General features: G+C 42.0%; 1 protein-coding gene across 6 annotated transcripts in view; it reads right to left on the bottom strand.

Annotated features, from left to right (window-relative positions):
• Positions 1 to 1257: 1257 nt before the first annotated feature.
• The window catches only part of SYK (spleen associated tyrosine kinase), a 37073-nt gene continuing 13002 nt past the window's right edge, over positions 1258 to 25328 (bottom strand). For 2 of the 6 annotated variants that reach the window (XM_083404006.1, XM_083404007.1), the window contains exons 2-14: positions 21675 to 22127; positions 20647 to 20807; positions 18805 to 18943; positions 16354 to 16435; positions 14887 to 14927; positions 13389 to 13457; positions 10482 to 10596; positions 8702 to 8873; positions 6658 to 6867; positions 5814 to 6000; positions 5054 to 5194; positions 4263 to 4375; positions 1258 to 3121 (exon numbers count right to left, since the gene is read on the bottom strand). In XM_083404006.1, the coding sequence (XP_083260132.1) occupies positions 3049 to 3121; positions 4263 to 4375; positions 5054 to 5194; positions 5814 to 6000; positions 6658 to 6867; positions 8702 to 8873; positions 10482 to 10596; positions 13389 to 13457; positions 14887 to 14927; positions 16354 to 16435; positions 18805 to 18943; positions 20647 to 20807; positions 21675 to 22082 (1911 nt within the window). In that variant the 5' untranslated portion in view covers positions 22083 to 22127 and the 3' untranslated portion in view covers positions 1258 to 3048. The remainder of the gene's footprint in view (positions 3122 to 4262; positions 4376 to 5053; positions 5195 to 5813; positions 6001 to 6657; positions 6868 to 8701; positions 8874 to 10481; positions 10597 to 13388; positions 13458 to 14886; positions 14928 to 16353; positions 16436 to 18804; positions 18944 to 20646; positions 20808 to 21674; positions 22128 to 25328) is intronic. The other 4 variants (XM_083404008.1, XM_083404009.1, XR_014503062.1 and 1 more) reach the window with 3 other exon arrangements.

Raw genomic sequence — 25328 nt, 5'->3', positions numbered from 1 at the left:
ACACACCCCCCCCCCCCCGGTGTTTCAAGGTGTATTTGCTCCTTTCTGTCCACATGCTTTGATGTGTTTCCACCTCTCCAGCAGTCTGTCCACACCAATGGGCAGAGAGCAGACAGGGATGCAAACTGTCTGGTTAGTTTCCTGCTACAGTCAGTGCTGGATTTGGGAAAACCACATCAAACCACAACATTTCCAGAAAACTACAGGATAGCTCTGCATCCCAGTTAACATTGTGTGTACACAGATTCAAAAACCACCAGTGGGAGAGGGGGCAATTTTTTGGCTAGCTTTCTGAGAGGTGTGTCTCCTAGCCTTCTATAAAATTTCTCAAACGCTATGAGTAACTTAAAAGGACTAATGGCATGCAAAATGTAAGGACATTGCACACCTTATAGGAATAATACAACCACATCTCTAGATGGATTCACGCCAGTTTGAAACTGCCGTCAGCACTTCACTAAATGGACCAGTGGTGTCACTTAGGCTTGTCCTGTGCCTATAAGGCACAGGTCTGAGCTGTTTTGCCCTTGTCCTTCCACTTTCCCTGGAAAACCTGCTCTTTAGTGCTAAATAGGAACAAACAGCAAGCCATGGGAAATCTGAAAGCAGCGCGGCAAATGGAAGTGTGAATGAGCCCTTCGTTTCAGGCAGCTATCAAGGTTCCCAGTCCTATCTTCAGCTTCTGAGTTTACAGCAAGCATTGCTTGCACCCTCTCAAGCACATCTTTGCAGCTACGAAAGCTTAGGAACATTAAAACATAAACTGAAATGTGTAGGCAGCTGAATTTTGCACCTAGTACGACAGCCTGAGCGTATCAGCATTCCCACAGAACCACAATAGATATAGATCAGGCATAGGCAAACTCAGCCCCTCCAGATGTTTTGGGACTACAATTCCCACCATCCCTGAGCAATGGTCCTGTTAGATAGGGATGATGGGGGTTGTAGTCCCAAAACATCTGGAGGGCCGAGTTTGCCTATGCCTGATATAGATGTCCCTGGGCAAATGAAAGTGACTTTTCCTGATGACTGGACTTTCAGTTACCTTGCCCGCACTCCCCAATCTAGATCAATCACAGATTTCCATGAACCACAGGCAGGGCTTGTATGAACCACAAAATTTATACAAGGAAGGGCTATCACCACAGTCCTAATGCAACTCCCACCATCATCCATGGAATTTCTCGTGATATAAATTGGCCCTGAACAAAGGCACTGAGAAACCAGACCAAGGAAAACAAGCAGCCAGAAAAAATTGAATAAACAGATGTTTGTTTTTCAAAATCAAAATGTAGATCATATGAAATAATATAAGAGAAGCGTTTTCTGTACATAAATAGGCAATGAAAATAGAAGTTCATTTTAAAAAAAACTATTTTAAAAAAGGCATTTTGCATTCATAGGACCTAGTGCTAAGATTTCTGAATCTGATTGTTTGGCATTAGTTTACATTCTGCTTGATTACAAAGAGATATTCCATTTTTTAAATGTCATGATCCTTTCTATTTGTTGCATTTGAGGTGCTGAAAAGACTCAACTGTTGTACCGTTGCTCATAGGGGAGTTCCAGCAGTCCCATGATCATGTGGGTTGCTGGTCTTCAGGGACACAAGGCAACAAAACCACTTCAGAAAGTTCAGTGGAAGGCTGTGGAATGGAATCAGCTCTGTTTAGGGGGCAGTGCTTATGCTGAAAACAGTAAATCTAGGGGCCCTTCAGGGGAAGGAAATTCAGGGGTGCGCCAGCCAGCTTCTTGTAGCAATAATGCAGGCTATGAGGCTATGAGGGCTTATTTAAAATGCATGGGGACCAATGAAAGGATTCCTGCATATTGGGTGCTAAATCTGAAGGCTCCTGCTGCATCCTTGGATCAGTCACATCTAAGCCTCTCCATGCAAGCAAATCCTGAGATGTGCAGTGCTCACCTGGAGATTCTGAGGGGCAGCAGAAGTCTTTCAAAAGGTGATGCCCATCAACTCCTGTGTCTTCCCATGGAAGTACTTTTAAGCAGCCCACAAGATGGGACAGTCACGCTGGATTGGTGGCTACAGCCTGCAGATACCGGTTAAGATTAGTTGCACTGCTGGTGGCTAGTTCGTGTATTTTATTTACAGTGGTACCTCGGGTTACATGCCCTTCAGGTTACAGATGCTTCAGGTTACAGACTCTGCTAACCCAGAAATAGTACCTCGGGTTAAGAACTTTGCTTCAGGATGAGAACAGAAATCGTGCAGTAGCGGCGCAGGAGGCCCCATTAGCTAAAGTGGTGCTTCAGGTTAAGAACAGTTTCAGGTTAAGAACAGACCTCCGGAACGAATTAAGTACTTAACCTGAGGTACCACTGTATTTCGTTACTGTGAAAATTATACTTCATTTTTAAAAATGTATACTCAGAAGTCAATCAACAAGAATCACTGCTCAAGTATTTCCTTAGGTATTGCAGCCTTAAGTTATATAGATCAAGAAAGAGGGCGTGATTAGGCTGCTGTTGTGGAACATAGCCTACAGAATTATTAAATTTCTGTGTTCAATAGGACTTAACAGGGAGGAAGAAGTACTAGCAGAGGCCAAAGCAAGGCTCTTGTTTAGCACATGAACAACACACTTCTTCTGCATTTTGCATTGGCAAAAACAGTTTACGGCTGAAATTGGCTACTTGAAGAAGGCTCAGGACTCAGTTCCGGTCCAAAATCAATCCCTGTGTTGACTATCCCAAGGAAAGGTTATGAAAGTGCCAGTATCAAATAAGGCACTGAATATCTCTTAATAGCATTACGGGTATTCTACTGAGAGCAGGAGAAGTGCATGGGGACAGTCTGCTCGGTTCTCCAGCATTCTTACCAGTCCAACAGCATCAATAGGTTAAAAGCATAATTAATATACAAAGAACAAGTGCAACCCCACTTGGAAAACGATTCCTGCATAAATGCTCTGAAAAGCTGCAAAGGCATTTGTACAGCAGAACTCTTTTCACCGGAGAGCATCTTCATTCTTCAAATTTGCCTCCTGCATGGTGTCTCCATTTATAGCCATTCAGTACACAGTGCTCTTATTGTGCCATGTCATAGTAGAAATTGCGCAGCCTGAACTCCACCGCAGAAAATCCTGGCCGATCATCGACGCTGTAAAAGAAAGACATTTCGTTTTTGTTATAGGCACACACATCCTTTGCTCTCTCCTCATTTAAGTCCAGATGGGCAATTTCCAGCCATCATAAGTGGAGATGGGTTTTGACCACATGTGCAGGTAATGCCAGAAAATGTTGCTCCGCAGCAGTGTCAAGAAGGTCCTGAGAGGCACTAGGTGGAAGTTTGTGAGGGCAATACAGACATTTAGCCCCTGGTTCCGACAGCAATAAACAGCAAGCAGCCTTACACCAGATGAAGCAAGGGAATAATGGATATGAGAAGAAATGCAGGTAGTTGAAGTAAAACTGCAATTCCTGGCTGTACTGTGAATACAGAGTCTATCCCCTCCACAAAGGGGGTGGGAGCTCTCAAGGAGAACTTGTGAGGCTGGGAGGAATAAGCTACTTCTTGACCCTTCCTCGAAGACCACAAGCAGAACTGGATCAGCAGCCAATAATGCTCCTTTGTCTTATACAACTTACCTCAGAGATATAGATAGGTGTTTCGCAGAAAAAGTACTTAAAGGGGCCCCTAGAAAACCACCCCCTGGGATTAGTTTGTTCTGGGTTCCCATGTGACAGAAAAACATTTGCTGAGTGATCATCATCTAAGCACCCTACTGCAATAATTTAGGGCACCTTCATCACTGAAGGAAGGGTCTTCTGTTTGTGAGATGTGCCGAGAACATTGCTGTACTTTTAAGGTGTTGTTTTTTTAAAAACAACAACACCTTTATGTATATTTTTAATCAATTTTTTCATGTTGCACAGCTGTTGTAGTCCAGTGTTCTGCTCAAAAAGCTTTTGTCAGTCTGTTTCTGGAAAATGCTGTACCAGAAACAATCAGCTGCTATGTAGCTGTGCACAGTGGTTATAAAAAAGTTATCTCGTCTAAAAGATATATTGCAATTTGGCTTGCAGGGCATTACTTCTCATTTTCATTACTGTGTTAAGTAGGGCAACGATTATTGTTAATTCACGTTTTATTCCTTTGGTTTGAAATGTTCCTTCAAGGGCAGTTTGCATTTTTTTATTTCATGGTTTAAAATGCAGAAAAAGCGAAGACAGAGTGGGGAGTGAAAAGCACAAGAAATCCAGTGTTTTATCAGAAGAAACACAAATATGATGATGCTCACTCATATGTCCAGCATAATTTCATTAACTCATAGACCTCAGGTGGGCAGTTTTCTGGACATTCCATTCGCTCTCCTCTTTCAATCATCTGAGCAACCTCCCCACCTTTCATCCCCTGCAATAGAATGAGAAAGGATTTACTTATTTTTGTCAAACTCAATTATTTAGGGACAAGTGATGCTCTGCAGCAACATGGAGTGTAGAGTGCTCTTCTTCCTGGTTCCAGCATCTTTATTCTGCTCGTGGCTACCAACCCAGATGTGCTTCCTACCCCCCACAAGTCCATCAGCACTCTGTGCCCGCTGAGCATGTTGAATCTGCATTTTGGGTAGGCATATTTGTGCTGAATCCCACCTATACTAAATTCTGTGCTGAAGTCTAGGGCAGCTTTCTCTTCTATCCCTGGGGACATTTAAAAATAATGTAGATTGTTAGTGGGAATCAGGAAGAGACCCATCCAGGCAATGAGATCTTTTTACATTCAGATATAGCTACATATATTTCTCTGTCCTTCTGTTCAAGCCACTCCATTCATCCTTCCCTTCAGTTATCCCTTTATTTATCCTCTCAATCTATCACTAGTCCATGTCAATGAGTTATTATAGGGCTGTTTGGGGTATCCCACCCCTGTTTGTTTCCGCATTTTTTTAATACTTGAGCATGCATCAGCATGACTCTGAGTCTGCTAGTGGTAACATCTTGTGTTCCAGTGGTATAGTTTTGGCTACATAAGCACAAGCACAGAAAGACCCAAATCTGTATTTAATGAAGGAAAGCAACATATAAAATGTACCTTGTATGGCTTTTGCCCATAGGAAAAAGCCTCCCACATTAAAACACCAAAACTCCAAACATCGCTCTTGCTCGAAAATTTGAAGAAGTTCATGCATTCTGGAGCATACCACTTGACTGGCCATTTCCCATAATGTTCTGCCTACAGTGGTGCCACACATAAAAGAGAATATTAGACTAATAATAATAATAATAATTTATTATTTATACCCCGCCCATCTGGCTGGATTTCCCCAGCCACTCTGGGCTGCTTCCAACAGAACACTAAAATACAATATAACACAGCATACAGCAACAAGAGGAAGGAATTATGATTTTGCAGAGTTTCTAAAGTCCACCCTCTTCTGACACCATCAGAGGGGGAAGGTTAGTCACTGGTGGATCTAGTTTTCCCAGTACTGCATCATGTTGTGAGCTGATGATGTCATCAGTGTGTCTGTATGTGTACACTGATGTGTGGGCAACCTGCTAGAATCTACTGAGCACATATAACATAGCTGTACCTGCAGCCCCCAGGCCCCTGCCTTGCTCAGCTCCCAGCAGTGATGGCTTGCATGCTGTAAATAAAAGTAGTTTCGAGAGTGTATGTAGCAAAGGAAAGATTCCTTGCAGAGGCATGCCTGCTGCCCTGATCATGTTTTGTGTTGAAGGACAGCTAACAAATTTTAAACTACCATGACGGTGCATGCACATCACAGGAAGCCACAGTGACATCATGAGAAGAAATCTCAGTCGAGACAAGTTACAGGGTGAAATAGTACCTTGTAATAATCATTAGAACCAAGGGCTTTAGAAAGTCCAAAGTCACTGATTTTGGCATAATGTTGTGTAACCAGCAGTACGTTTCTCGCAGCTAAATCTCTGTGCACAAAGTTGTTTTCTTCCAAATATTTCATCCCCATGGAAACTTGATGAACCAGCTCAATGATATTCTTTTCTGCGACATCTCTGAAAAACCAGAACTAGTTTACTACTTTAGCAATTTGTAGTAAATTTTCATTCCTCATTATTCCATTCCACTTATTTTGTTGGTAATTAACTAGTTGTTCCTGGATTTTGCTTGCGTGGAATCCAATGTTACACAAGTAGACCTGCTCTTCCTTTCCTGTCCCTTAAAGCCCCCCCCCCCATGAGCTAAAAATCTGTTTCCAAGGGTTAGCAAACTATCCAGAAAATATTTTGACGGCATGTGTCCTTTTGCTTCCGGTCAGAATCAGACCCTTTGCTTTCATGTGAGGGAAATGTGGAGGGGAAACAAATCTCTCATAACTAACTAAATACTTATGTTGTCTAACTAACTAAATACTTATGCTAAATACATTATGTGCTTACACTTTTCAAGAATGAAGGGATCCCACCTCAAAGGGACCCATACTGGAGAACAAACAGCAATGATGCACTCAACTCTTTTAGAGGACATCTTCACCTTTTGACTGAATTTCACAAATGTGGTGGGAAAGTAGAACTTATTTTTTTTACAAACCAGTAGTAAATGTGCTCTTGGAAAAAACAAAGCTTTGGAGGACTACTCAGCTAGTGATTAGTCCTTTAGTTTTGCCTATTAACACACAATAATTCAATAAATAATACAGACGGCCAATTTACCTGTGTTTTATCAGATATTTATTCAAGGGGCCAAGTTCAGCCATTTCCATTACCAGCATCCAGGACTCGGCCTCACATATGCCTATCATTCGGACAATATATGGGTTATCCAGTTGTTGCATAACATTTGCTTCTCTCAGCAGTTCATCTTTTAAGGAGGGGTCGTTGCTTTCGTTCTTGAGAATTTTCACAGCCACTGTCTTCTTTCCCCTGAAAAGAAACCACCAGGAAGCCTACATTATATGCAGGGCTCAAAGTATTCTTGTCTGTTTGCCATGTGCTCAATCTATCCAGTTTCTGCTTCCAAATGCGGCTGTGTGCAACACCTCAGAGGAGGAACAGGCAACATTGCATAATTCATGCACTATAAGTCCTTCTAAAGCAAAAGCTATGAAGCAAAATATACGGGCACAAATATGGATGAAGGTTAATTGATTTCTTTCCCACTGATGGGAAAAAGGGAGCATTCTTGGGGGTGGATCGTTGTTGGTGGTATAAGCACTTAAATTGATATATTCTGGTCAAAGGCACAAGTTCTTGTTGTCAAAGAAGAAAAGGAAAGCTTTGCTGTTTGGTGCTTATGTATCAAAACAGGTCAAAGACCCAAAGTTATGCAAACATACTGAATTGTATTCAAGAAGCGTATTTAAAAGGAAATAAACACGACATGAATAGGGCAATGAGCAACACACACACGACGGAACACTGTTGTTAGTCCGTTTCGACAAATGAACCTTTTGAGAACACATCCCAATGGAGTTAGAAGACAGCAAGGTTCTTGTGCCTTTAAAAGCAGGCAGAAATTCAGCAAGTGAAGTCTCTTTTTAGTATGGTAATACAATTATGGGGAAAGCTCCTCTAGTTCACATAAGATGCAGGTCAGACATTTTATTAATTGTGTGTGGCCTGGTTCATCCATCCACCTTAATGATACAAAATGATACAAAATGTATACAAATATGTGCCTTGTTTTGTCACTGAGGCAGAGAATCTATGCAAACTAACTACTGATTTTCTTTAGGGAAAACAATGCATGGGATCACACATTAAAAGCTTTCGCTTTTTAAAATTACTGAGTGAAAAGGACTTTAATATACCCTTAATGTTAAAAAGGCCACCCCAAAATAAAACATTGTGGATTGTAGAAAAATAAATCATAGTTATTTTATGGAACATACTCTGGTGCCAAATCGTCTTCTCTAACCTGGTGATCTGCAGCAGGCAAGGCTTATGGGAGGTGTTGTCTAAAATATCCAGAGGACAACAGTTGGGGTAGGCTGTGCACATGATGAAGGAGGCATGGCAGTGCCACCCTCTTGGCACTGGAAGTGCTTCTGCTTGCTGCAACGGGGTGTAGGTGAGTTCAAGAGAGCTCTGAGATGGTGGTGTCAGTACACACACCTTCGGGATAATAACCTGGAGCTCCCCCCTGAGCTGACTGCCATACCCCACTCCATCCTGGACACCTGTACTACTGATACAGGTAAAGGTAAAAGGTAAAGGAACCCTGGATGGTTAAGTCCAGTCAAATGGTGACTATGGGGTTGCAGCGCTCATCTTGCTTTCAGGCCGAGGGAGCTGGCATTTGTCCACAGACAGCTTTCCGGGTCATGTGGCCACCATGACGAAACCACTTCTGGCTCAATGGGACACCGTGACGGAAACCAGAGCGCACATAACACCATTTACCTTCCCACCACAGCGGTACCTATTTATCTACTTGTACTGGCGTGCTTCTGAACTGCTAGGTTGGCAGGAGCTGGGACAGAGCAACAGGAGCTCACCCCATCACAGGGATTCGAACTGCCGACCTTCTGATCGGCAAGCCCAAGAGGCTCAGTGGTTTAGACCACAGCGCCACCTGCGTCCCTCTACTGATATAAGAAGGCAGGGCAGGCCCTTCTCTCTCTCTCATGGGTTTCTATTGATTGAGGCAAAGGAAGTCTGGTCCAGGGCTTAAGAACAGCGGTATCATCAAAGGAATAGGACAAATAAAATAAGTCAAGAGGAAAGGATGGTAAGATGACAGCATTTCAAAACTTACTTTTTCATTTCATAGGTGCCTTTTTTCACAGTGCCAAAATTACCAGAACCGAGTTCATGGTCTTCCAGGACCAGTAGATTTCGGTCCAGGGTGACATTTTTAGTTTTTATCTCTTCTGGGTCTGCATATGGACTCTCGTAGACCTCTGTGTCCATGGGCAACCTCTGATCACCTGGGTGTTGAACAGCAGAACAGGTTTAGCTTTTTCTGGCACACAAATGTTTCTGTGCTCCCTGCCTGTCAAATGTTAGTACTCTGCCTGCTTTCTCATCCATTTCACCTCCTATGTGGTGCAATATGCTAGCAGCAATCCCTACCACTATTTGGCAAGCCTCTTTCATTTCCGGACTTCCCTCATTGATATCCAGTTCTGCAGCAAAGACTTTTATGTCAAGTCCTCCTCCCAGACTCAATTTAGCTGCACTTCCATTGCCGACTAACTCCTACCTTATCCCACCTTCAGTTCCCATTTGTCAGCTTTTCTCTCCAATCTCCCCCTGCTGTGCTGCTTAACAGGCACCTGTTTGGCTTTCATCTAAATAATGGCTTTCCTAAAATTTCACACTGGCATCATGGGGTTTTGTACTTTTCTCAACAGAAGGGGTTCTGAGAGGAGCTGGGTTTCACTCAAAATCCTGTGTACCTTTTCAAGTAGCATACTCTCTCACACACCTGTAATGGTTCTAGGGATTGCTTGTGCGTAAGTTGCCTTTACTCCTGGCTAGGTTGCATGATTGAACCCTTTCTGACAGGACAGCCTCTATTCCGTGGCTGCCTCAGTCGCTGGCAGAATCCGTCAGTGGGCGTTTCTTAAACCGCTTCCAACATAGAAGCTGTTTGACGCCCAGTCTCCTCCCCCGTTGCCTGCGCGAAAGCTTTCTGCGCAGGGTGGGTGTGGGCAAAGGAGCACTTGTCCCCTCTCCGCTGGTCTCCTGTGAAGAGTCCTGGAGCCACCTCTCCGATTCCTCTATCTCCTCCCCTTCTCCACTGGTGTTACGCTGATTACCTTCCCCAGCGGATGGGCTATCCCTCCTCCTACTAGGACCCTCTCCACCATCATCCGGGAGCCCCCTCACCGCCTCCCGCTCCGATGGCAGTTCCCTGACAACACCCTTGCTAAACATTGCTAAACTGGAATTTATTTACAGTTTAGAAGAGAAAAGAAATGCCTTTCCATGGGTACCAGCCCTCACCAGTGACAAGGGCTGTACCAAATTGAAACAGGACATTTCTCAGTTTCTCTCTGAATTACCGGGTCAATTGCATGAATTTCTAGTTGCTGTTATTTCTCTCCAGCAATATCAGCATCTGAAAGTAGCGGTACTTAGAATCACCTTACAAATCTTACAATTTCAATTTGTAAACTGCTTGGAGATTCTTTTGATCAAGTCGTTTATGAATTTTCTAAGTCAGTAAGTAAGTACAGATAGCTGCAAAGATGTAGATTGGTGACAAATATCCCGTATTTTTCTGTGTATAAGACTAGGTTTTTCCGCTGGGTTAAATCTGAATCCCCCAAAATAGGGGGCATCTTATACATGGGGGCGTCTTATAGACGGGAAAATACGGTACTTGTTCTAAATAGGAAAAGCGTTTCCAGGATTTTTTCTTTCTTTCAAAAAAAGGTTTCTGCATTATGAATGGTCACAATTACTCAGGGTTCTATCACTCTCCATGTTTAGTGCCTCAAATATTCTACAGAAAAGCCTGTCCAGTGCAAAATAAGAAGGAAACTTGGGGAACAACTATTATCAAAAGAGAACTGATTTCAATTGCCTACCTTGCTTTACACGTGGTGGCCCATAAGGGTTATCTGAGAAAGCGGCAGATGGTAATGATGTTGTTGATGTTCTAAAAGGTAATCCAGAATCATCATTCCGGACAGGTAAAGGTGGCTGTGGCACACAAACAGATTTTTCCATTAGTACATATTTGGGGTATTAAAGAGAGCATGATAAGAAAAATTAAGCAATGAAAGATGTAGGCAATGAAAGCATGAGTAAAGAAAGCGAGCGAAGCTTACCTAAATCTTCAGATTGTTTCTTGCATATCTGTGTCAGCAAGGTAAGAGACATGCTGCTAAAGCAGAAAAGGATTCTGGCAAGTATTTCGGAGAACTTCCTGATGAGGGAATTAACTAATGCAGGCATAGGCAAACTCGGCCCTCCAGATGTTTTGGGACTACAACCCCCATCACCCCTGACCACTGGTCCTGTTAGCTAGGGATGATGGGAGTTGTAGTCCCAAAATATTTGGACGGCCGAGTTTGCCTATGCCTGAACTAATGGCTTTGTGTTCAAATGAGAACTCAATAGCAAATAAAGTTGGTCTTTTTCAAAAAACCTACATCTGCTTAATCTGGAGCTGCTCAGTCTTATTCTTCCAATCAGTACTATGCTTTTCATGGATTCCCTTTGATGGCATATGCAGCATATAAACAGGTCTCCCGCAAACTCTGAATCGGTAAGCTTGAGAGTGAGCCCAGGTTGACACATTTACCAACATTTGAAATGAAAGTGGCAGACATAGGTTCATCCCACAAACCATTTCCACCCTCTCCAGATGTTTGCTATTGTGCTGAGAACTCACTCATCTATGTCTCTGGCCCTTTTCAGCGTAAGTCAACAAAAGGGCAATACTAAATGACTGAAACACACCTTACATTTTATTCTGTCTGCAACTAGTGCTGACAGTTGGAGGACACTCAGGTCAAACAGGTGAAATTCCCAGAGTTCTGGTGTCTGGAAAAGTTCTGCCACCTAGTTTTCTCCCATTAAAGGTCAATGCATTCTTGAGCCAGGAATACCTGTGGGTAGATTGTGTACAGTAAGCACACTTTGCCAACTTGGTGCCCTCCAGATGTTTTGGTCCACAACTGTCATCAGCCCAGCCAGCATGGCTGTCCTGGCTGGGGCTGATGAGAACTGTAGTCCAAAACATCTGGAAGTCACCAGGTTGCCAAAGGCTGGTGTATGGGGGGAAAATGCATTGTGGGACCCAGCGCCACATCTATGTTTAAAAGCAACATGTACACCCTGGGCCTTTCTGCTGTTAAGGTTGTTGAGCTGATCTTTTAAATATTTACTCTGTAAATTTTGATGGGATGGCAGCGGAATGAGTCCAGGGCTTGTGTCACTCAGTGTAACTTGCAAAGAAACAGAGATCCGGAAAATAATTTTGGTGTTGTCTATCAGCCTTACTCTTGTTTAGATTCCTGCATCTCTACCAATCAGTAACACTATTAAAGATGCCTGGGTGAAGAAAAAATGTAGTGTTTAAGATAAGACTGATTTAAAGGGAAGTCATGCCATCAGACAAATCAACTCTATTCTCTCCGCAAAGCAAGCAATTGTATCCTAAACATTTTTACTCAGAAGTAAGTCTCTAAACACTATAGTACAAGTGCACATCTTCTGGAATAACTATAAAGAGTGCAAGCATATATTATTTCTTGTGTATCCTGTTAATATATGGAAGTGGGAAATTGTTTCTGAGACACTGGAACAATATATTTAAAGGGGATAAGTAGTGAGCAAAACATAGATATGAGGTTCCCAACTGACACATATGTTTCATACTTTGGTACTTGCACTTGCTAGGAAAGATGCAAACTCTTGACTTTCAACAAAAAAGAAAAACACCAAGACAGGAACTGTGGAATACCTGTGCTTCCTGTCCTCTCAATATTTTAAAATTTTATCCTAAGCCACGTCTTTTTGCCAACTAAGTAGGGCTAAACCAGTTTAAATGTTTGGAGATTTACTTTTAAATACGATGTTTGTTCATATCAGAATTCATTAGGACTAGCATGAAGGAGACAGATGTAAAAATTCACACAGAGAATTGATCTGACCCAACGTTATGGGAAAGAAGCAGGCATGTGCCAATCTGCTCCACAAATTAGGAAGTATTTTTATTAATATTTTATTTGTAATGTAATATACAAATGGGCACCATTCATCCATTTGTCCTCAAATAAACCTTTTCCCAGGAGAATTAAGGATTAATTTCAGCTTGCAGCCACTGTGATTGGCTTTTGCTTTTTCCAGCAATCATTGTGTCTAAAATGGATAGGTCTTGGAATTGGGTAGGGTGGGGTGGGGGCAGGAGAGTACATATGCTCAGTGCTAGCTTTCATGTTATTAGCTGGTACAATAGTGGCACTAGCCCCCAAACCTGGGGTGGAGGTAGAAGAACAGAGGGGTGGAATATCTTCTCTAAAGAAGCAGGGACAGTTGTTTTCTACATTTCCCATGTTTCAGAGAGAGATAACTCACACAAAAACTAAGATTTAAAACTCACACAAAAACTAAGATTTAAAACAAGACTATAAATATTGTTTCACTGAAACATAAAGGCTGTTTTCAAAGATGTGCACACACATGTGATACTAGCTTATTTTCAACTCCATTCTACCAAACTGATCTCATTATTATTACAGTTATGAATATTATGGCACAGCATGTTGGCAACAAATAAAATGCAATCACTTCTTTTACATAGCTAAATTTGAGCCATGGGTTAATTATATTAGGCCAGGAGTAGAAGCTGAAGAAAGTTGCCAAATGTGCGCAGAGCGTTAGCAGCAAGGCATGGAGCCAAATCATTGAAAAGAGCTGTAAGTGAGCTTCATGAGGGTAAGTCCTTCCACACATTTGCAAATTTACAAAACACCATGTTTATGCACCTTTTTGCTTCCCGGCTTTGGGAAAGTGTATGACTTGATTCTGGTGAAAATTCCACCTGTTGACCAAGTCTAGAAACCGTAAAGGATATCAAAAGCATAAATAAGTGTATCAGAAAAAGTAAGAAATATTTCACACACACATTTATTTTCTTTAGTCATCTACAATAGGGGTTTCCAAACTTTCTACTTAGAATAGGACTTGGTTGCAAACTTTTGCATTTTTAGCCAGGATTCACATACAAGGACTTTCACTTTTGCCCTGTACACATCCTTTATAATATGCACTGCCAGACTGTAAACCAAATATTTCTTTTTTAAAAAAATGAAAAACACCTTCAAACTCTTCAGCCCAGTTCATCCGTGTAAGCATGTCAGTGGTTGCTTCAAACCCAACTCAAAAGAGACTGCTCCACTTTGCAATCTGTTTGTACAATGTATTTGTGCTCCTGCATGCATCCAGGAGTTATCACCGTATCATGCTAAACTGCAACAAGTGAGGGTTTGTATTGTAAAAGATGCTAGAAGCACAGCTGTGTTTCAAGCAACCACCCATGGGTTGGGTGTAAAGGAGAGAGAAGGGGTGTGGCAATTTGAATAAGTGAACAAACTTTTAAAATGCATCTCCATTCAGTCTGAAGTCAATGCTTTGCCTCCTTCAGCCCTGAGACGAACATTGACAAGAAAAGCTTTATCATACAAGACACAGCAGGAATTTTCAAAAGGGCTCAGTGCTTGAGACCATGAGTTTTCATTTCTCGTGTTCTGGTTCCTGTCATTCACTCTTCAAATGGCTTTTATGGCCCTCTGTAATGTCCTTGCTTCTACACCAAACGTTCCCGTTATTTTTCCTCCACCCAGTTCTCCTATCTTGCTTTTTCTCACTATCTACTCTAGTCCTTGTCAACACATTCAAATCCCTTGTGTAACCAAATTTTTGGAAGAAAAATGATTGCAGAGCAAGCAAATGCACACAGAACATCTTAATTCAAATTATTGTGATTTTATAATTGTATTTTCTCATATCCAAATTTGGACTGTTGTGGCAGAGAATACATCATACACTGTACAAAGTGAAACAAGAGTAGAAGCCAATTGGTGCCACTCCATGGATGCAAGATATAGCTCGGTCAACAGCACAGGAAAGAAGATTTATCTTGGTGGTTCTTCCCAATGCCCTTCCCTAACCTGCTCTGGAAGTTTGGAGTAATTCCCATACTTTCTACTGTGGAACAACACCAACTGGAGTGCACCCACTGCAGACTGGAATACATGATATTTTCACCCCCAAATACTTCTTGTGAAGAATTAAAAGCTGGAGCAAAAAAATTAATCCACATAATGTCTAATGCTATTGCATGTAAAACAGACAAATATATCTGAAAATTATAGCAAATGTTCATATATTAAGAAACTCAAAAAGTGAAAATTAACCATCCTTGAACTTTATTTTATTACTAAAAACCACCACAAATGCTTTTCATCAGCACAATTTTCTTACCTTGCTGAAATTAGGCCTGTGATCCGGTGGGGTGAATACGCCTAAGATAATGAGGTACACTAATTACTATTGCTGCTTTTATCAATATACATTTCTGGGGGGGGGGGGAGACAGGAGAAGAACACTCTCAAGGGAATAAATATGCAAACATCAGTGTAGCTGTGGCATAAGAAATGAAATTACTGAACTAACAAGAAATGAACACAGGAATCAGCCTTATACAGACTCAGAGCACAGCTGCACCCAGCTCAGGGTCATCTTGCATCGATTAGCTGTGGCTCCCCAGTGTTTCAGAGAAGGGTCTCTCCCTGGATTGAACATGCCAGGGACTGAACAAGTAACCTTCTGCATGCTCTACCACTGGGCTATGGCCCTTCCCCAGAGAAGATGGCAAAATACAGGTCTTCCCTGGGGAAAGTGCTGGGACATGGAGTTTTAAAGCACAGACCAGTACCAGCATGACGCAAAAGGAATTTTGGGTGAGCCCCAAGTGACTCTGAGGTTGCAGCAACCTGATAAATATAGTCTTACTCGAAGAAAAGGCTAAGGAGTAAACCATACACAAATTCAGAGCGGAGTCCCTAAGGCAATTGGATGGCACCTTGTATGCCTTCTTTTGGCAACTTCTGCAGCCAAGCTGGTATCAAACGTATTGCTCTGCTTTCCTTTGGACTAAATCAGCAAGGCTGAGAGGGCGGTCTTGTCATCTGGAAAGCCCAGGACCTCCAGACACACTGCCCAGGCTTGTGCCACCAGGGGGTCCCTTCCGTGCTACAAACACAGCAGTTTGACTTCATTCATGGAGACAGATGGATGCCAGCAACTATCCATGCTATGCTCTGCTGTTATTAAGCCCCAAGACCTGAAAGGGTGTCCCTGATGCAAGGTGCAGCACTAAAAGGGAATTTGGAAGAGATTCCGAGAAAGCCCTGGCACACTTGCTTAACACAGGGTGTTGCTGCTTTACACATTTGCACTGCTACAGGTAATGTACGATTGGGCAACCTATGGCTGCAAATCTGTTTGAAACTCTGGAGAACCACTGCGGACAACAATGAGCTAGACTGACCAATGGCCTGACCTCCTTGTCCCTTATACACAGATCAATTATTATGCCAATAAAGGCTAAATGAATGAGTATACACTGATCAATCACTGCAATCATATGAAGAAGTCCTCCCGACAGTCCCACAATTTTTATATTCTTTCAGCTTCCGCATTTACTAAGACTTTTTGTGTAGCGGCACCAGTAATTTGGGACACTGTTCCTACTGGAATCATACAGGTACCTACAATTCCAATATCCTATCAACCTGCTGAAACCATTTTTTGATTTACCAAGTGTTTTTAGAAAATTGATTGGATTCAGTTATGTATTTTACACTCTTATAATTTTATGGATGATTTTCATGTACACCACCATGGGGACTCAAATTCTACATTTTAAAAATAAACCCAGTCACTCACCATTTTTCAAGTTAGGATTTGGAACTGGATCTGTGATGATTCTTAGAAGTCCATCTGCTTTGTAGGAATAATGTTCCACTAGCTATCATGAGAAGAAAACAAATAAGAAAGAATAGACTAGAAGGAAGGAGAAATAACAAGCTACTGAACTGCTACAGTGGCTTAGGGCCAGACATTTAGCTAATCATTTCTAGTTAATATGTAAAATCCAGCCACTTTTCCTGCTGCCCTCTATGGGTTCTCTGGTCCTCAGGTTCAAATATTTCATTTTGTTTCCCCACTTCTGAAGCCAATAATTTTATCCCCAGGCAGCTCCACTTTCTCATTAGCCATTAGTCATTAAGTTATCGTACGCACCTGCTCGCCTTAGGTCAATTTTGTGGTGAGCAAAATATTGTAGCGTAGGGGTGGCCAGGAGATTTTACTATGAGCCACAGAAGAATTTATGTGAATGGAGACCTTTGTGAAGAGATTCTGGCTGTGCCCTCTGGAAAAGAGTTCATTTTGCAGGAAGGACACAATCAGGTCACCGATTAGCACTCATTAGCTAAGGATCCCATGCCATACTTCAAACATGACAATGTCCACAGTAGCCCTGTTCACACGTTGCCTGCATGTAGACCATACCTGTTTTGATGATGGTGTGTGGTAGCAATTTTAGCCAAGCCCCCAGGTGTTTCTCCTGCAACAAATCTATCTTGTGTGCACTGCCTGCTGAAAAATTCAAATGCATGACCACTATTCACTTGCAGGGCTTTCCATGTTTGGGGCCCCTGTGCAACTCGGTATCCCGACTTCATGTAGTCCCTATATGAGTAGTGTCTTGTGCACTGGAATGGTTGTTGCAGAATAAGATCAGACGAGAAGGGTGATACTGAAGCCTGGCCCTGCTCTGCAAACACAGATATATCCTACATGTGAGGTGCTGAGTATCTCCACTCAAGAAATGTCATATTTAATTTCCAAACACGTATGTTATGTCTTGCTTACAGTGATGCAAAAGCAAGTGGTATGTACTTTGGATTCAAAATTCAGTCCTTATCATGCCTGTGCCACTTCAGAAATTCAAACCCCTCCCTCTCCCTCTCTTTCATACAGACAGCCCAATAACAGAGAACAATAGAGTACTATGCAGTATCTCATATGTGCTAGGACTCATTAGGTCTCAACCATGTATTCGAATACCCTCAGCCCTATAACTTATGAATGTTCCTCTGGACATGTGCAGAGCCCATTTATCTCATTAGTTCACAACACGTTATCCATCCTCTCCGACCACATTAGAATTAAAGAACCAGGTTTACAGAGCAAAAGACTTGACAATTTCCCCCGCTTTTGACCACAGTTGGTAGGACCACTATTATTTGCAAAGTGCAATACTGAACATTTCATTAATAAATACTACTATTATTCATAATAATTGGGAGCCAAGACCGAGGGTGGTTTCCTCAGTTAAAAAGAAGTGGTAATGGAAAATGTTCAACTAACTTGTACATCCTCTTTTGGTGCTTGTATGGAACATGTAAGGAACAACTTGCACACCTCCCCAGCAGAAAGATGTGTATGCTCAAAAAAAGGTCCAAAGTTCACACATTCCCTTAGGGCAGTGATGGCCAAACTTGGCCCTCCAGCTGTTTTGGGACTACAACTCCCATCATCCCTAGCTAACAGGACCAGTGGTCAGAGATGATGGGAACTGTAGTCCCCAAACAGCTGGAGGGCCAAGTTTGGCCATCACTGCCGTAGGGATTTTGCCTTTCCCATGATACACTAGAATTATGAAAACTGAATGTACAAATCACTCATGCATTTGCTGTTGCTACTCCTTTGTAGAAAACTCACCTGAAAATAATGGCAGACCCTACACACTGACTCAAGCATCCTAGATCCAAGCCCAATGCACACTGAACTAATACCAAGTACATGTATAACATCCTGAAAATCTTGAATTCATACTTGTTAACAAAACTGCATTCAAAAAGCGCACATTTCTGCCAATTTGAGAGTCTTTTGTTATTTGTATTGACTCAAAACGGGGGGGGGGGGGGGGGATAAAGGCAACAACAGATGTCTCATAATGCAATCCTAAATTTATATTCCCTTATGGCACATAGTGTTTCAGAAAGGGCATAAAAAAATTGAAATTTCACTGTCTTTCTATAACTCTAACATTTTCATGAATAAATTAGATGATTTGGGATTTCCTGCAATTTGCTCAACAACAACCGTAGCCCAAATTAATCTACTTTTTTCTAAGGAAGATCTAAACAGCTCATATTAACCAAAGTAAGCATTATCCTCCCATACTTTTGCCCACAATGGAAAACAGGAAAATATGTGATTTTGCATAACACATTTAATCTATAGACCAACGGCAAAGCAAAACTCCTGTTGTCTATGCTGTCAATATGCAGACATAACAGACAGCTCAGCGAGTGACACTTGACAAACCTGGCAGAGTGTATCAAATTTCTTTCCCTCTGGGATTGAGAGTTTCCCCCTCTTGTCCTTCTCAATACGATAATGTACCACCTTTCCTTCATTGAGCAGACAGAGAGCATAGGATCCCTGATTCTCCTTTTCCCTGATTCTGCAAAGAAAAGAAAGAAATAAACAAAGGAACAATTTTCAAACTGCAGAGAGTCATTCTTACCTAAACAAATACGGGGCTAATTCTTCTCCACTGTTATTAGCTGTGTAAAGCTCTCAACATGTTTTCTATGGTCTTCAGAATTACTTTTGTCACCCACAACTTGTCTAATAGCTGCTGGAGACAATAGTGCCGTACTATCCACCCACCCCCAGACCCCAAACTAGTAGCCAAAGTACAGCTGTTTTCGCAACTGAGATTCGACAGACTGAGCAGTATCCAGAAAAACAGCCGTGTGAAGTGACTGGTGCAGTTACCTAGTCCATTTAGTAAGGATTATTGGGTTCCTTAATTCTCATAATAATCCCAATTATTATAAAATAATAATTACTTCAGAATATTACTCTGTCATAAAACAAATACCTTCCTAGCTCCTTAATATTCCTTGGGAAGTTTTAAATCTTTGATGTTTTATCGTGTTTTTAATATTCGGTTGGGAGCCGCCCAGAGTGGCAGGGTATAAATAATAAATTTATTATTATTATTATTAACAGGCACTAACATCTACAAGTTCTCACTTCCCTGCAAGTTACACAAAGCCCCCCCCCCCCCAAGTGTGGCTTGATTTTACTTTTTTACAGAAAACATCACACCCTTAAAATTCAGGATTTCCATTTTTGTCCACTACAGCAGTCCTTCATTTTAAAAACAACTGGCTTCCAAAGTGAAGGACAGATGTAATGTGGTAGGAAGAGCAAATCTATTGGCTTATCATACTTCTTTTATGCCACAGCCTGGGGTGGTAGTGGGGAGAGAGGCAGAACAACTAATGTGATTTTGCCTAGTCCAAGCTACATGGGTGAGTCGGATTTTCCAGTTCCTGAATTACTAGAACACTGTGCACTTCTTGGCCTATCTATAAATAGGTTACGTAGCTGTTAACAGAAATAAAGGCAACCATGCATTACAAATGTTGTTATTACAGGACATAGTCAGATAAAAGAGGAGAGAAACCCCCAAATATAAAACGTGAATGAAATAGGGGATGGGGATTCACTTAATTTGTTCCACCGCAAAGAAATTCACGGCCTTTAATGCCTGTCATGAGCAACAGTGTGGTAGCGACCAAACAGTATTTTCCAGAGCAGTAAATTCTGTTTCTTGAGTAGACTTAGGTAAGTTATCTCTGTCTTTATAAAATTTGGGTTTGCACACAGTCAAATCAACAATCTTACACCAAGATCATTGGGTTTGAATATACTCAACAACCGACAGGGATTAGTACTTGAGATAATAAAACAGTGGAAAGTGCTTGAAAGAATTAATGTTTCCAGTATGCTGAAGAACACCACATCACCATTGCCTCTCATAGAAAAATAGTTATAAAGTTGGTTAATAACAGTTAAAGTATAATCCACTGTTAGCTTAACAATGCTGTTTTGAAAAACACCCATATCCATAACAAGAAAAAAGGGGAGTCAATTCAATATTCCATAAATAAGTTACGATGTCTCGGCAAATAAGCCATAAATGCTGCTTCCAGGAAGGCAAGGCCAGATGGAAATATAGATGAGTAAAGATAAACATACTTGGCAAACTTTGGTATTGTTAGAAATAATGACTCTACTACTTAGTCTTCCTACTGCAGTTCAGGTTGTCGGCATTAAGCCTCTAGAAATTGCAAGAAAAACATGTTTACTTACAAAAATTTCCCATTGGTCCTCGTGCCCAGAAGAACACGCTGTTCTGATTCCTCCCGAGTTATTATCCCATGGAACCAAGGCATTTTCAAATGTGCTGTTGTAGCAATCAATTTCTCTAACTGTGGTTTCTGACTAATAATCGCTTGCTCAAGGGCATGGCCCTGCACAGTAGGGGAAAATGGGGGAAAGTTGTAAGAATACAATATAAGCAGTTCCAGAAGTTGAGCTAAGTGCTGGGCATATCCAGAGTATTTTGCCAGTGTGTGTGTGTGTTTGGCAGGTAGGCATGTTTAGCCCAACAACATTTTAAGCTATATTAAGCAAAGCACTTTTTTTCTGTATATCTCATGGGTAGGCAAACTAAGGCCCGTGGGCCGGATCCAGCCCAATCACCTTCTAAATCTGGCCCGCGAACGGTCCAGGAATCAGCGTGTTTTACATGAGTAGAATGTGTGCTTTTTAAAAAAATGCATCTCTGGGTTATTTGTGCGGCATAGGAATTCATTCATTTTCTTTCTCCAAAATATAGTCGTCGTCCCCCGCAAGGTCTGAGGGACAGTGGACTGGCCCCCTGCTGAAAAAGTTTGCTAACCCCTGGTATATCTGTTTATTAAAAAACTGTACAATTAGTAGTAGAATAGGCTACAATACTTCAAAAGGCACATTTTAGAAGGCAAAAATAAAATGTCAAATAATCCAACAGATTTCATAAAAGACTGACCCATACAAGAAAACACAGCACCCTAAAATCTACCCTGTGCTTTTGTGACAGTAAATTTGATCGCTACATGGATTTTGAAACAGGAAAACTTAAAGTAGTCTCCACCCCCACCCCAACCCCCGCCTGAATAGTGCTGGCAGGAATGGTATTTTTCTTTAGCTGGGGAATTTTGTCATTTATGCTCACAGTGCTTGGGTGCCATTGCAAAAGTGTGAGGTTTCACTTCTTTTCTTATTCTCCTTCACACATCTCCATACTCACCAGGTGTCAAATGCAAAACAGAAAAACACAGGAGAACTAAACTTACATGCAAGTTCCACGTTCGTTTCACATAATCCCTAATTAGATTTTCCTTCAAGTCCTCAAACTGGCTTGTTTTTGGTTCCACTCCTGGTGGTCGATTACACGGTTTCTTGAGCAGGCAAACAAGACCATCAACTTCATCCGAGTGGTAGTTAATGAGTTCAATAGGACTCCTGTGGGACTTTCCTCCTGTAATGGCGTAAGAACCACTCATTTCCCTCTCAATGGTGTAATGATAAACTTTACCACCGTGAACCATGGACAAAGCAAAGCTACCCAGATAGTTGCGGCTCTGTCGCAGGAGATACAGTCCATTGCTCAGCCCGCCTTGCATCAGGTAGTCTTCAGCTTCTTCACGTGTGATGTTGCCAAAGAAAAAGCTGAGGTGACTAACAGGATTAGCACTTGCCATTTTTTCCCTTTCACTTCTTAGTTCCTTATAGTGATTATTTTGTACCTGTAAAGAAAGAAGAAATTGTCTGAAGAAATGTGACCTCATATTAAAGTATATCACCTTGAGGGCCACATTTGGGATGCACACAACACAAATATAGTGGTACCCTGGTGTAATGGTTCTAGGGGTTGCTCGTGCGTAAGCCGGTGCAAACACCTGGCTGGGTTGCCTGAGTGAACCTTTTCTGTCCGGACAGCCACTCACCCGTGGCTGTCTCAATCGCTGGCAGAATCCGTCAGTGGGCGTTTCTTAAACTTCTTCCAGCAAAGAAGCTCTTTGACGCCTAGTCTTCTCCTACTCTCTCTGCGCGAAAGCCTTCTGCGCAAGGAGGGCGTAGGCAGCGGAGGACCTCTACTCTCCCCGCTGGTCCCCGGCAAGGAGTCATGGGACCGCCTCGCCGCTTCCCCCATCTGCCCCCCTTCTCCACTGGTGCTACGCTGATTCTCTTCCCCAGAATATGGGCTGCCTCTCCCAATCCCGGGACGCTCTCCGGAATCCCTCTGGATTTTGCTCTCTCCCTTCGGCACTGATGGCAGTTCCCTGACACCTGGGTTACAGATGCTTCAGGTTCTAGACTCTGCTAACCGAGAAATAGTACCTCGTGTTAAGAACTTTGCTTCAGGATGAGAACAGAAATCGTGCTCTGACGGTTCAGCGGCAGCGGGAGGTCCCATTAGCTAAAGTGCTACCTCAGGTTAAGAACAGTTTCACGTTAAGAACGGACCTCCAGAACGAATTAAGTTCTTAACCCGAGGTACCACTGTACAACCTTCAGATTACTTTTATAGTTTTCTTCTCTTGAGATAACCTTGGTTGTAGGTGAGACTTAATCTTGAAAACACACAAGTTAACTTGGCTAATTCAACACAGGTGGAAGTGATGCTGGGATTATATGGGTGGCATATGGAGAAGTATTCCAATGAACTAAACATATTATCATATTGCAGATGTATGGCTGAGATGAGAGCTTGTAGCTATTCTAAGGCCATGTTCATAGTTGAGGAGATTTGAATCAGGGATTTCCTAGCTCACACGCTTACCCATTGCTCTGCCCATTTCAGCAGAACTACTTTCTGCCTATACCACTATATACTTACAGCTCAAACAAACATGCTAGGTTTGCTACCACAAGTGCAACTGCCTTTTAAATCTTTCTAACTGCTGCAGAATTACAGGAAAGTCCATGTTTGCTTATCATACTGCAGCCCTGGTCTATGGTTAGACCAAAAAAACCCATCTTATAAGCTTTGTTGCTTGTGTTATTCTTCACCCACTACCCTAGTTTTTTTTCTAGACTGCAATGCACTTCAATTATGCTTTAAAAAATTATTTTCATGTTACACAGGAAGCCACAAATGCTCAGCTCCTAGTATCTCTCTAGCCGAAAGCGTCTAACCTGCCTTTCTGTTTCCTTCTGTGGCTATTGGACATTCAAAAGTTGCCTACTTTAACCAAAAGACACTTTTTAATCAGTGTGCAAGAAAATGAGTGGAAGATAAGAGAGACAAGCACAGAACTATTGATCAATGAAACACCTTTCCCTCAGCAAAAACCAAGATATAGAAACACTAACTTAAATATATATATATATGGGAAGTAATTGAGAAAGAGACATATATATAAAAGTGCCTAGCTTCCAATCTCTAGTGAAACTGAGAATGAAAGGTACAACGGACCCTCCCTGTTTCCGAAATCAGAACTGTTTCAATGACTGACAGATCAAGAAAGGGTCTGATAATAAAGCGTCAAACATTTTAAAATTCCCAATACAAGACTGCCTTCAGATGTCTTCTAAAAGTTGTGTAGTTCTGTATCTCAATATCTGAAGGGAGGGCGTTCCTCAGGGAGGGCACCACTACCAAGAAGGCCCTCTGCCTGGTTCCCTGTAGCTTCACTTCTCACAGTGAGGGAACCACCAGAAGGCCCTTGGTGCTGGACCTCAGTGTCCGTGCTGAACAACAGGGGTGGAGACGCTCCTTCAGGTATACTGTGTCAAGGCCATTTAGGGCTTTAAAGATGAGATGGCTGGTAAGTGATTTCTTCCTTCCTTCCTTCCTTCCTTCCTTCCTTCCTTCCTCCCTCCCTCCCTCCCTTCCTTCCTTCCTCCTTTCCTTTCCTTTCCTTTCCTTACCTTTCCTGTCCTTTCCTGTCCTTTCCTTTCTTCTCACCTGGAAGGTGAGTTGCCACTGCTGCCTTGCTGCTGTTCTGTGAGCTGAAATCTCAAATATCTCTGAGACATGATGCTGTTTCCTTTCCATGTGTATTATGCAGAAAAAGAAATGGGAGCCATTTCTTTTCCTGTAGAAGGTTCCTGGAAAGGAAGCTGATTTCATTCTTTCCCAACAAGCGGCATTTGAAGCTTTGTTCTGCAGTGCAGCCATGAGCTGGCAGTGGCAGCTCAGCTTTTGGCTTTCCTCTGGCTTAATTAGGCAAAAAAAAGAAGGAAGGTAAATTTGTCTTTGCCTGCCTCATCCCATATGCCCAGTATTGGGTGTATGGAAAGAGGGTACCATCTTGAAATACAGGACCCCTGGCCAAATGACAATCTTCTTTTTAATTCAATAGAAAAAGTTAAATGTTTCTCCAGGAATTTTAGAGCCCCTGAGAATTTCAATGGCATCTCTTTGAATCCCAAGTTGTGTAAAATGATGGAATTTTGGGGGCACATTTTCCATATTACTTAGGTCCAGACAACAAAAGGATCTGCTGGGAGGAATTATGAGACTTGCTGTTGGCACACCATGGAGTGGTAACAAGGATGGGTGTCAAAAAGCTCTATGGGTGCTGCTACCTTGTTGGAAATGGATGCAGGTTTGGATGCTGACAGCTCTGTATTATGGGTTCCTGGGCTCTGTTTATGTGTGTGGAGACTCTGCTTTCTACATGCTGCTCAAAAACTAAGGCTTCTCTCATTTTCAAGTGACATTTGAGTTTACCAGCCACTCACTTAACTGAACTGTACAAAAGAAGAAACCCCCCCCCCAACCCCAACCCATGATTTAGCATGATGCAAGGGAAGAAAGCTGAATAGTTATACAAATCTGCAAGTGTGTGAAAACGTAAAGCTGGTATCTCTAGGAAGTGGTACATGTAAATAAAAAGGCACTAGAGTCAGAGCTACGACAGTAATGATATGCAAAAATGAAAAGCTCAGCTGTGTAATAAAAAAAAGTTAAATAGCAATAAGATGCCCTGAAAATAACT

Source organism: Podarcis tiliguerta (assembly GCF_965153285.1).
Source record: "Podarcis tiliguerta genome assembly, chromosome: 11".
Lineage (NCBI taxonomy): Eukaryota > Metazoa > Chordata > Lepidosauria > Squamata > Lacertidae > Podarcis > Podarcis tiliguerta.
The sequence above is the reverse complement of the archived record's forward strand: the minus strand, read 5'-3'. Positions and strand labels throughout refer to the sequence as shown.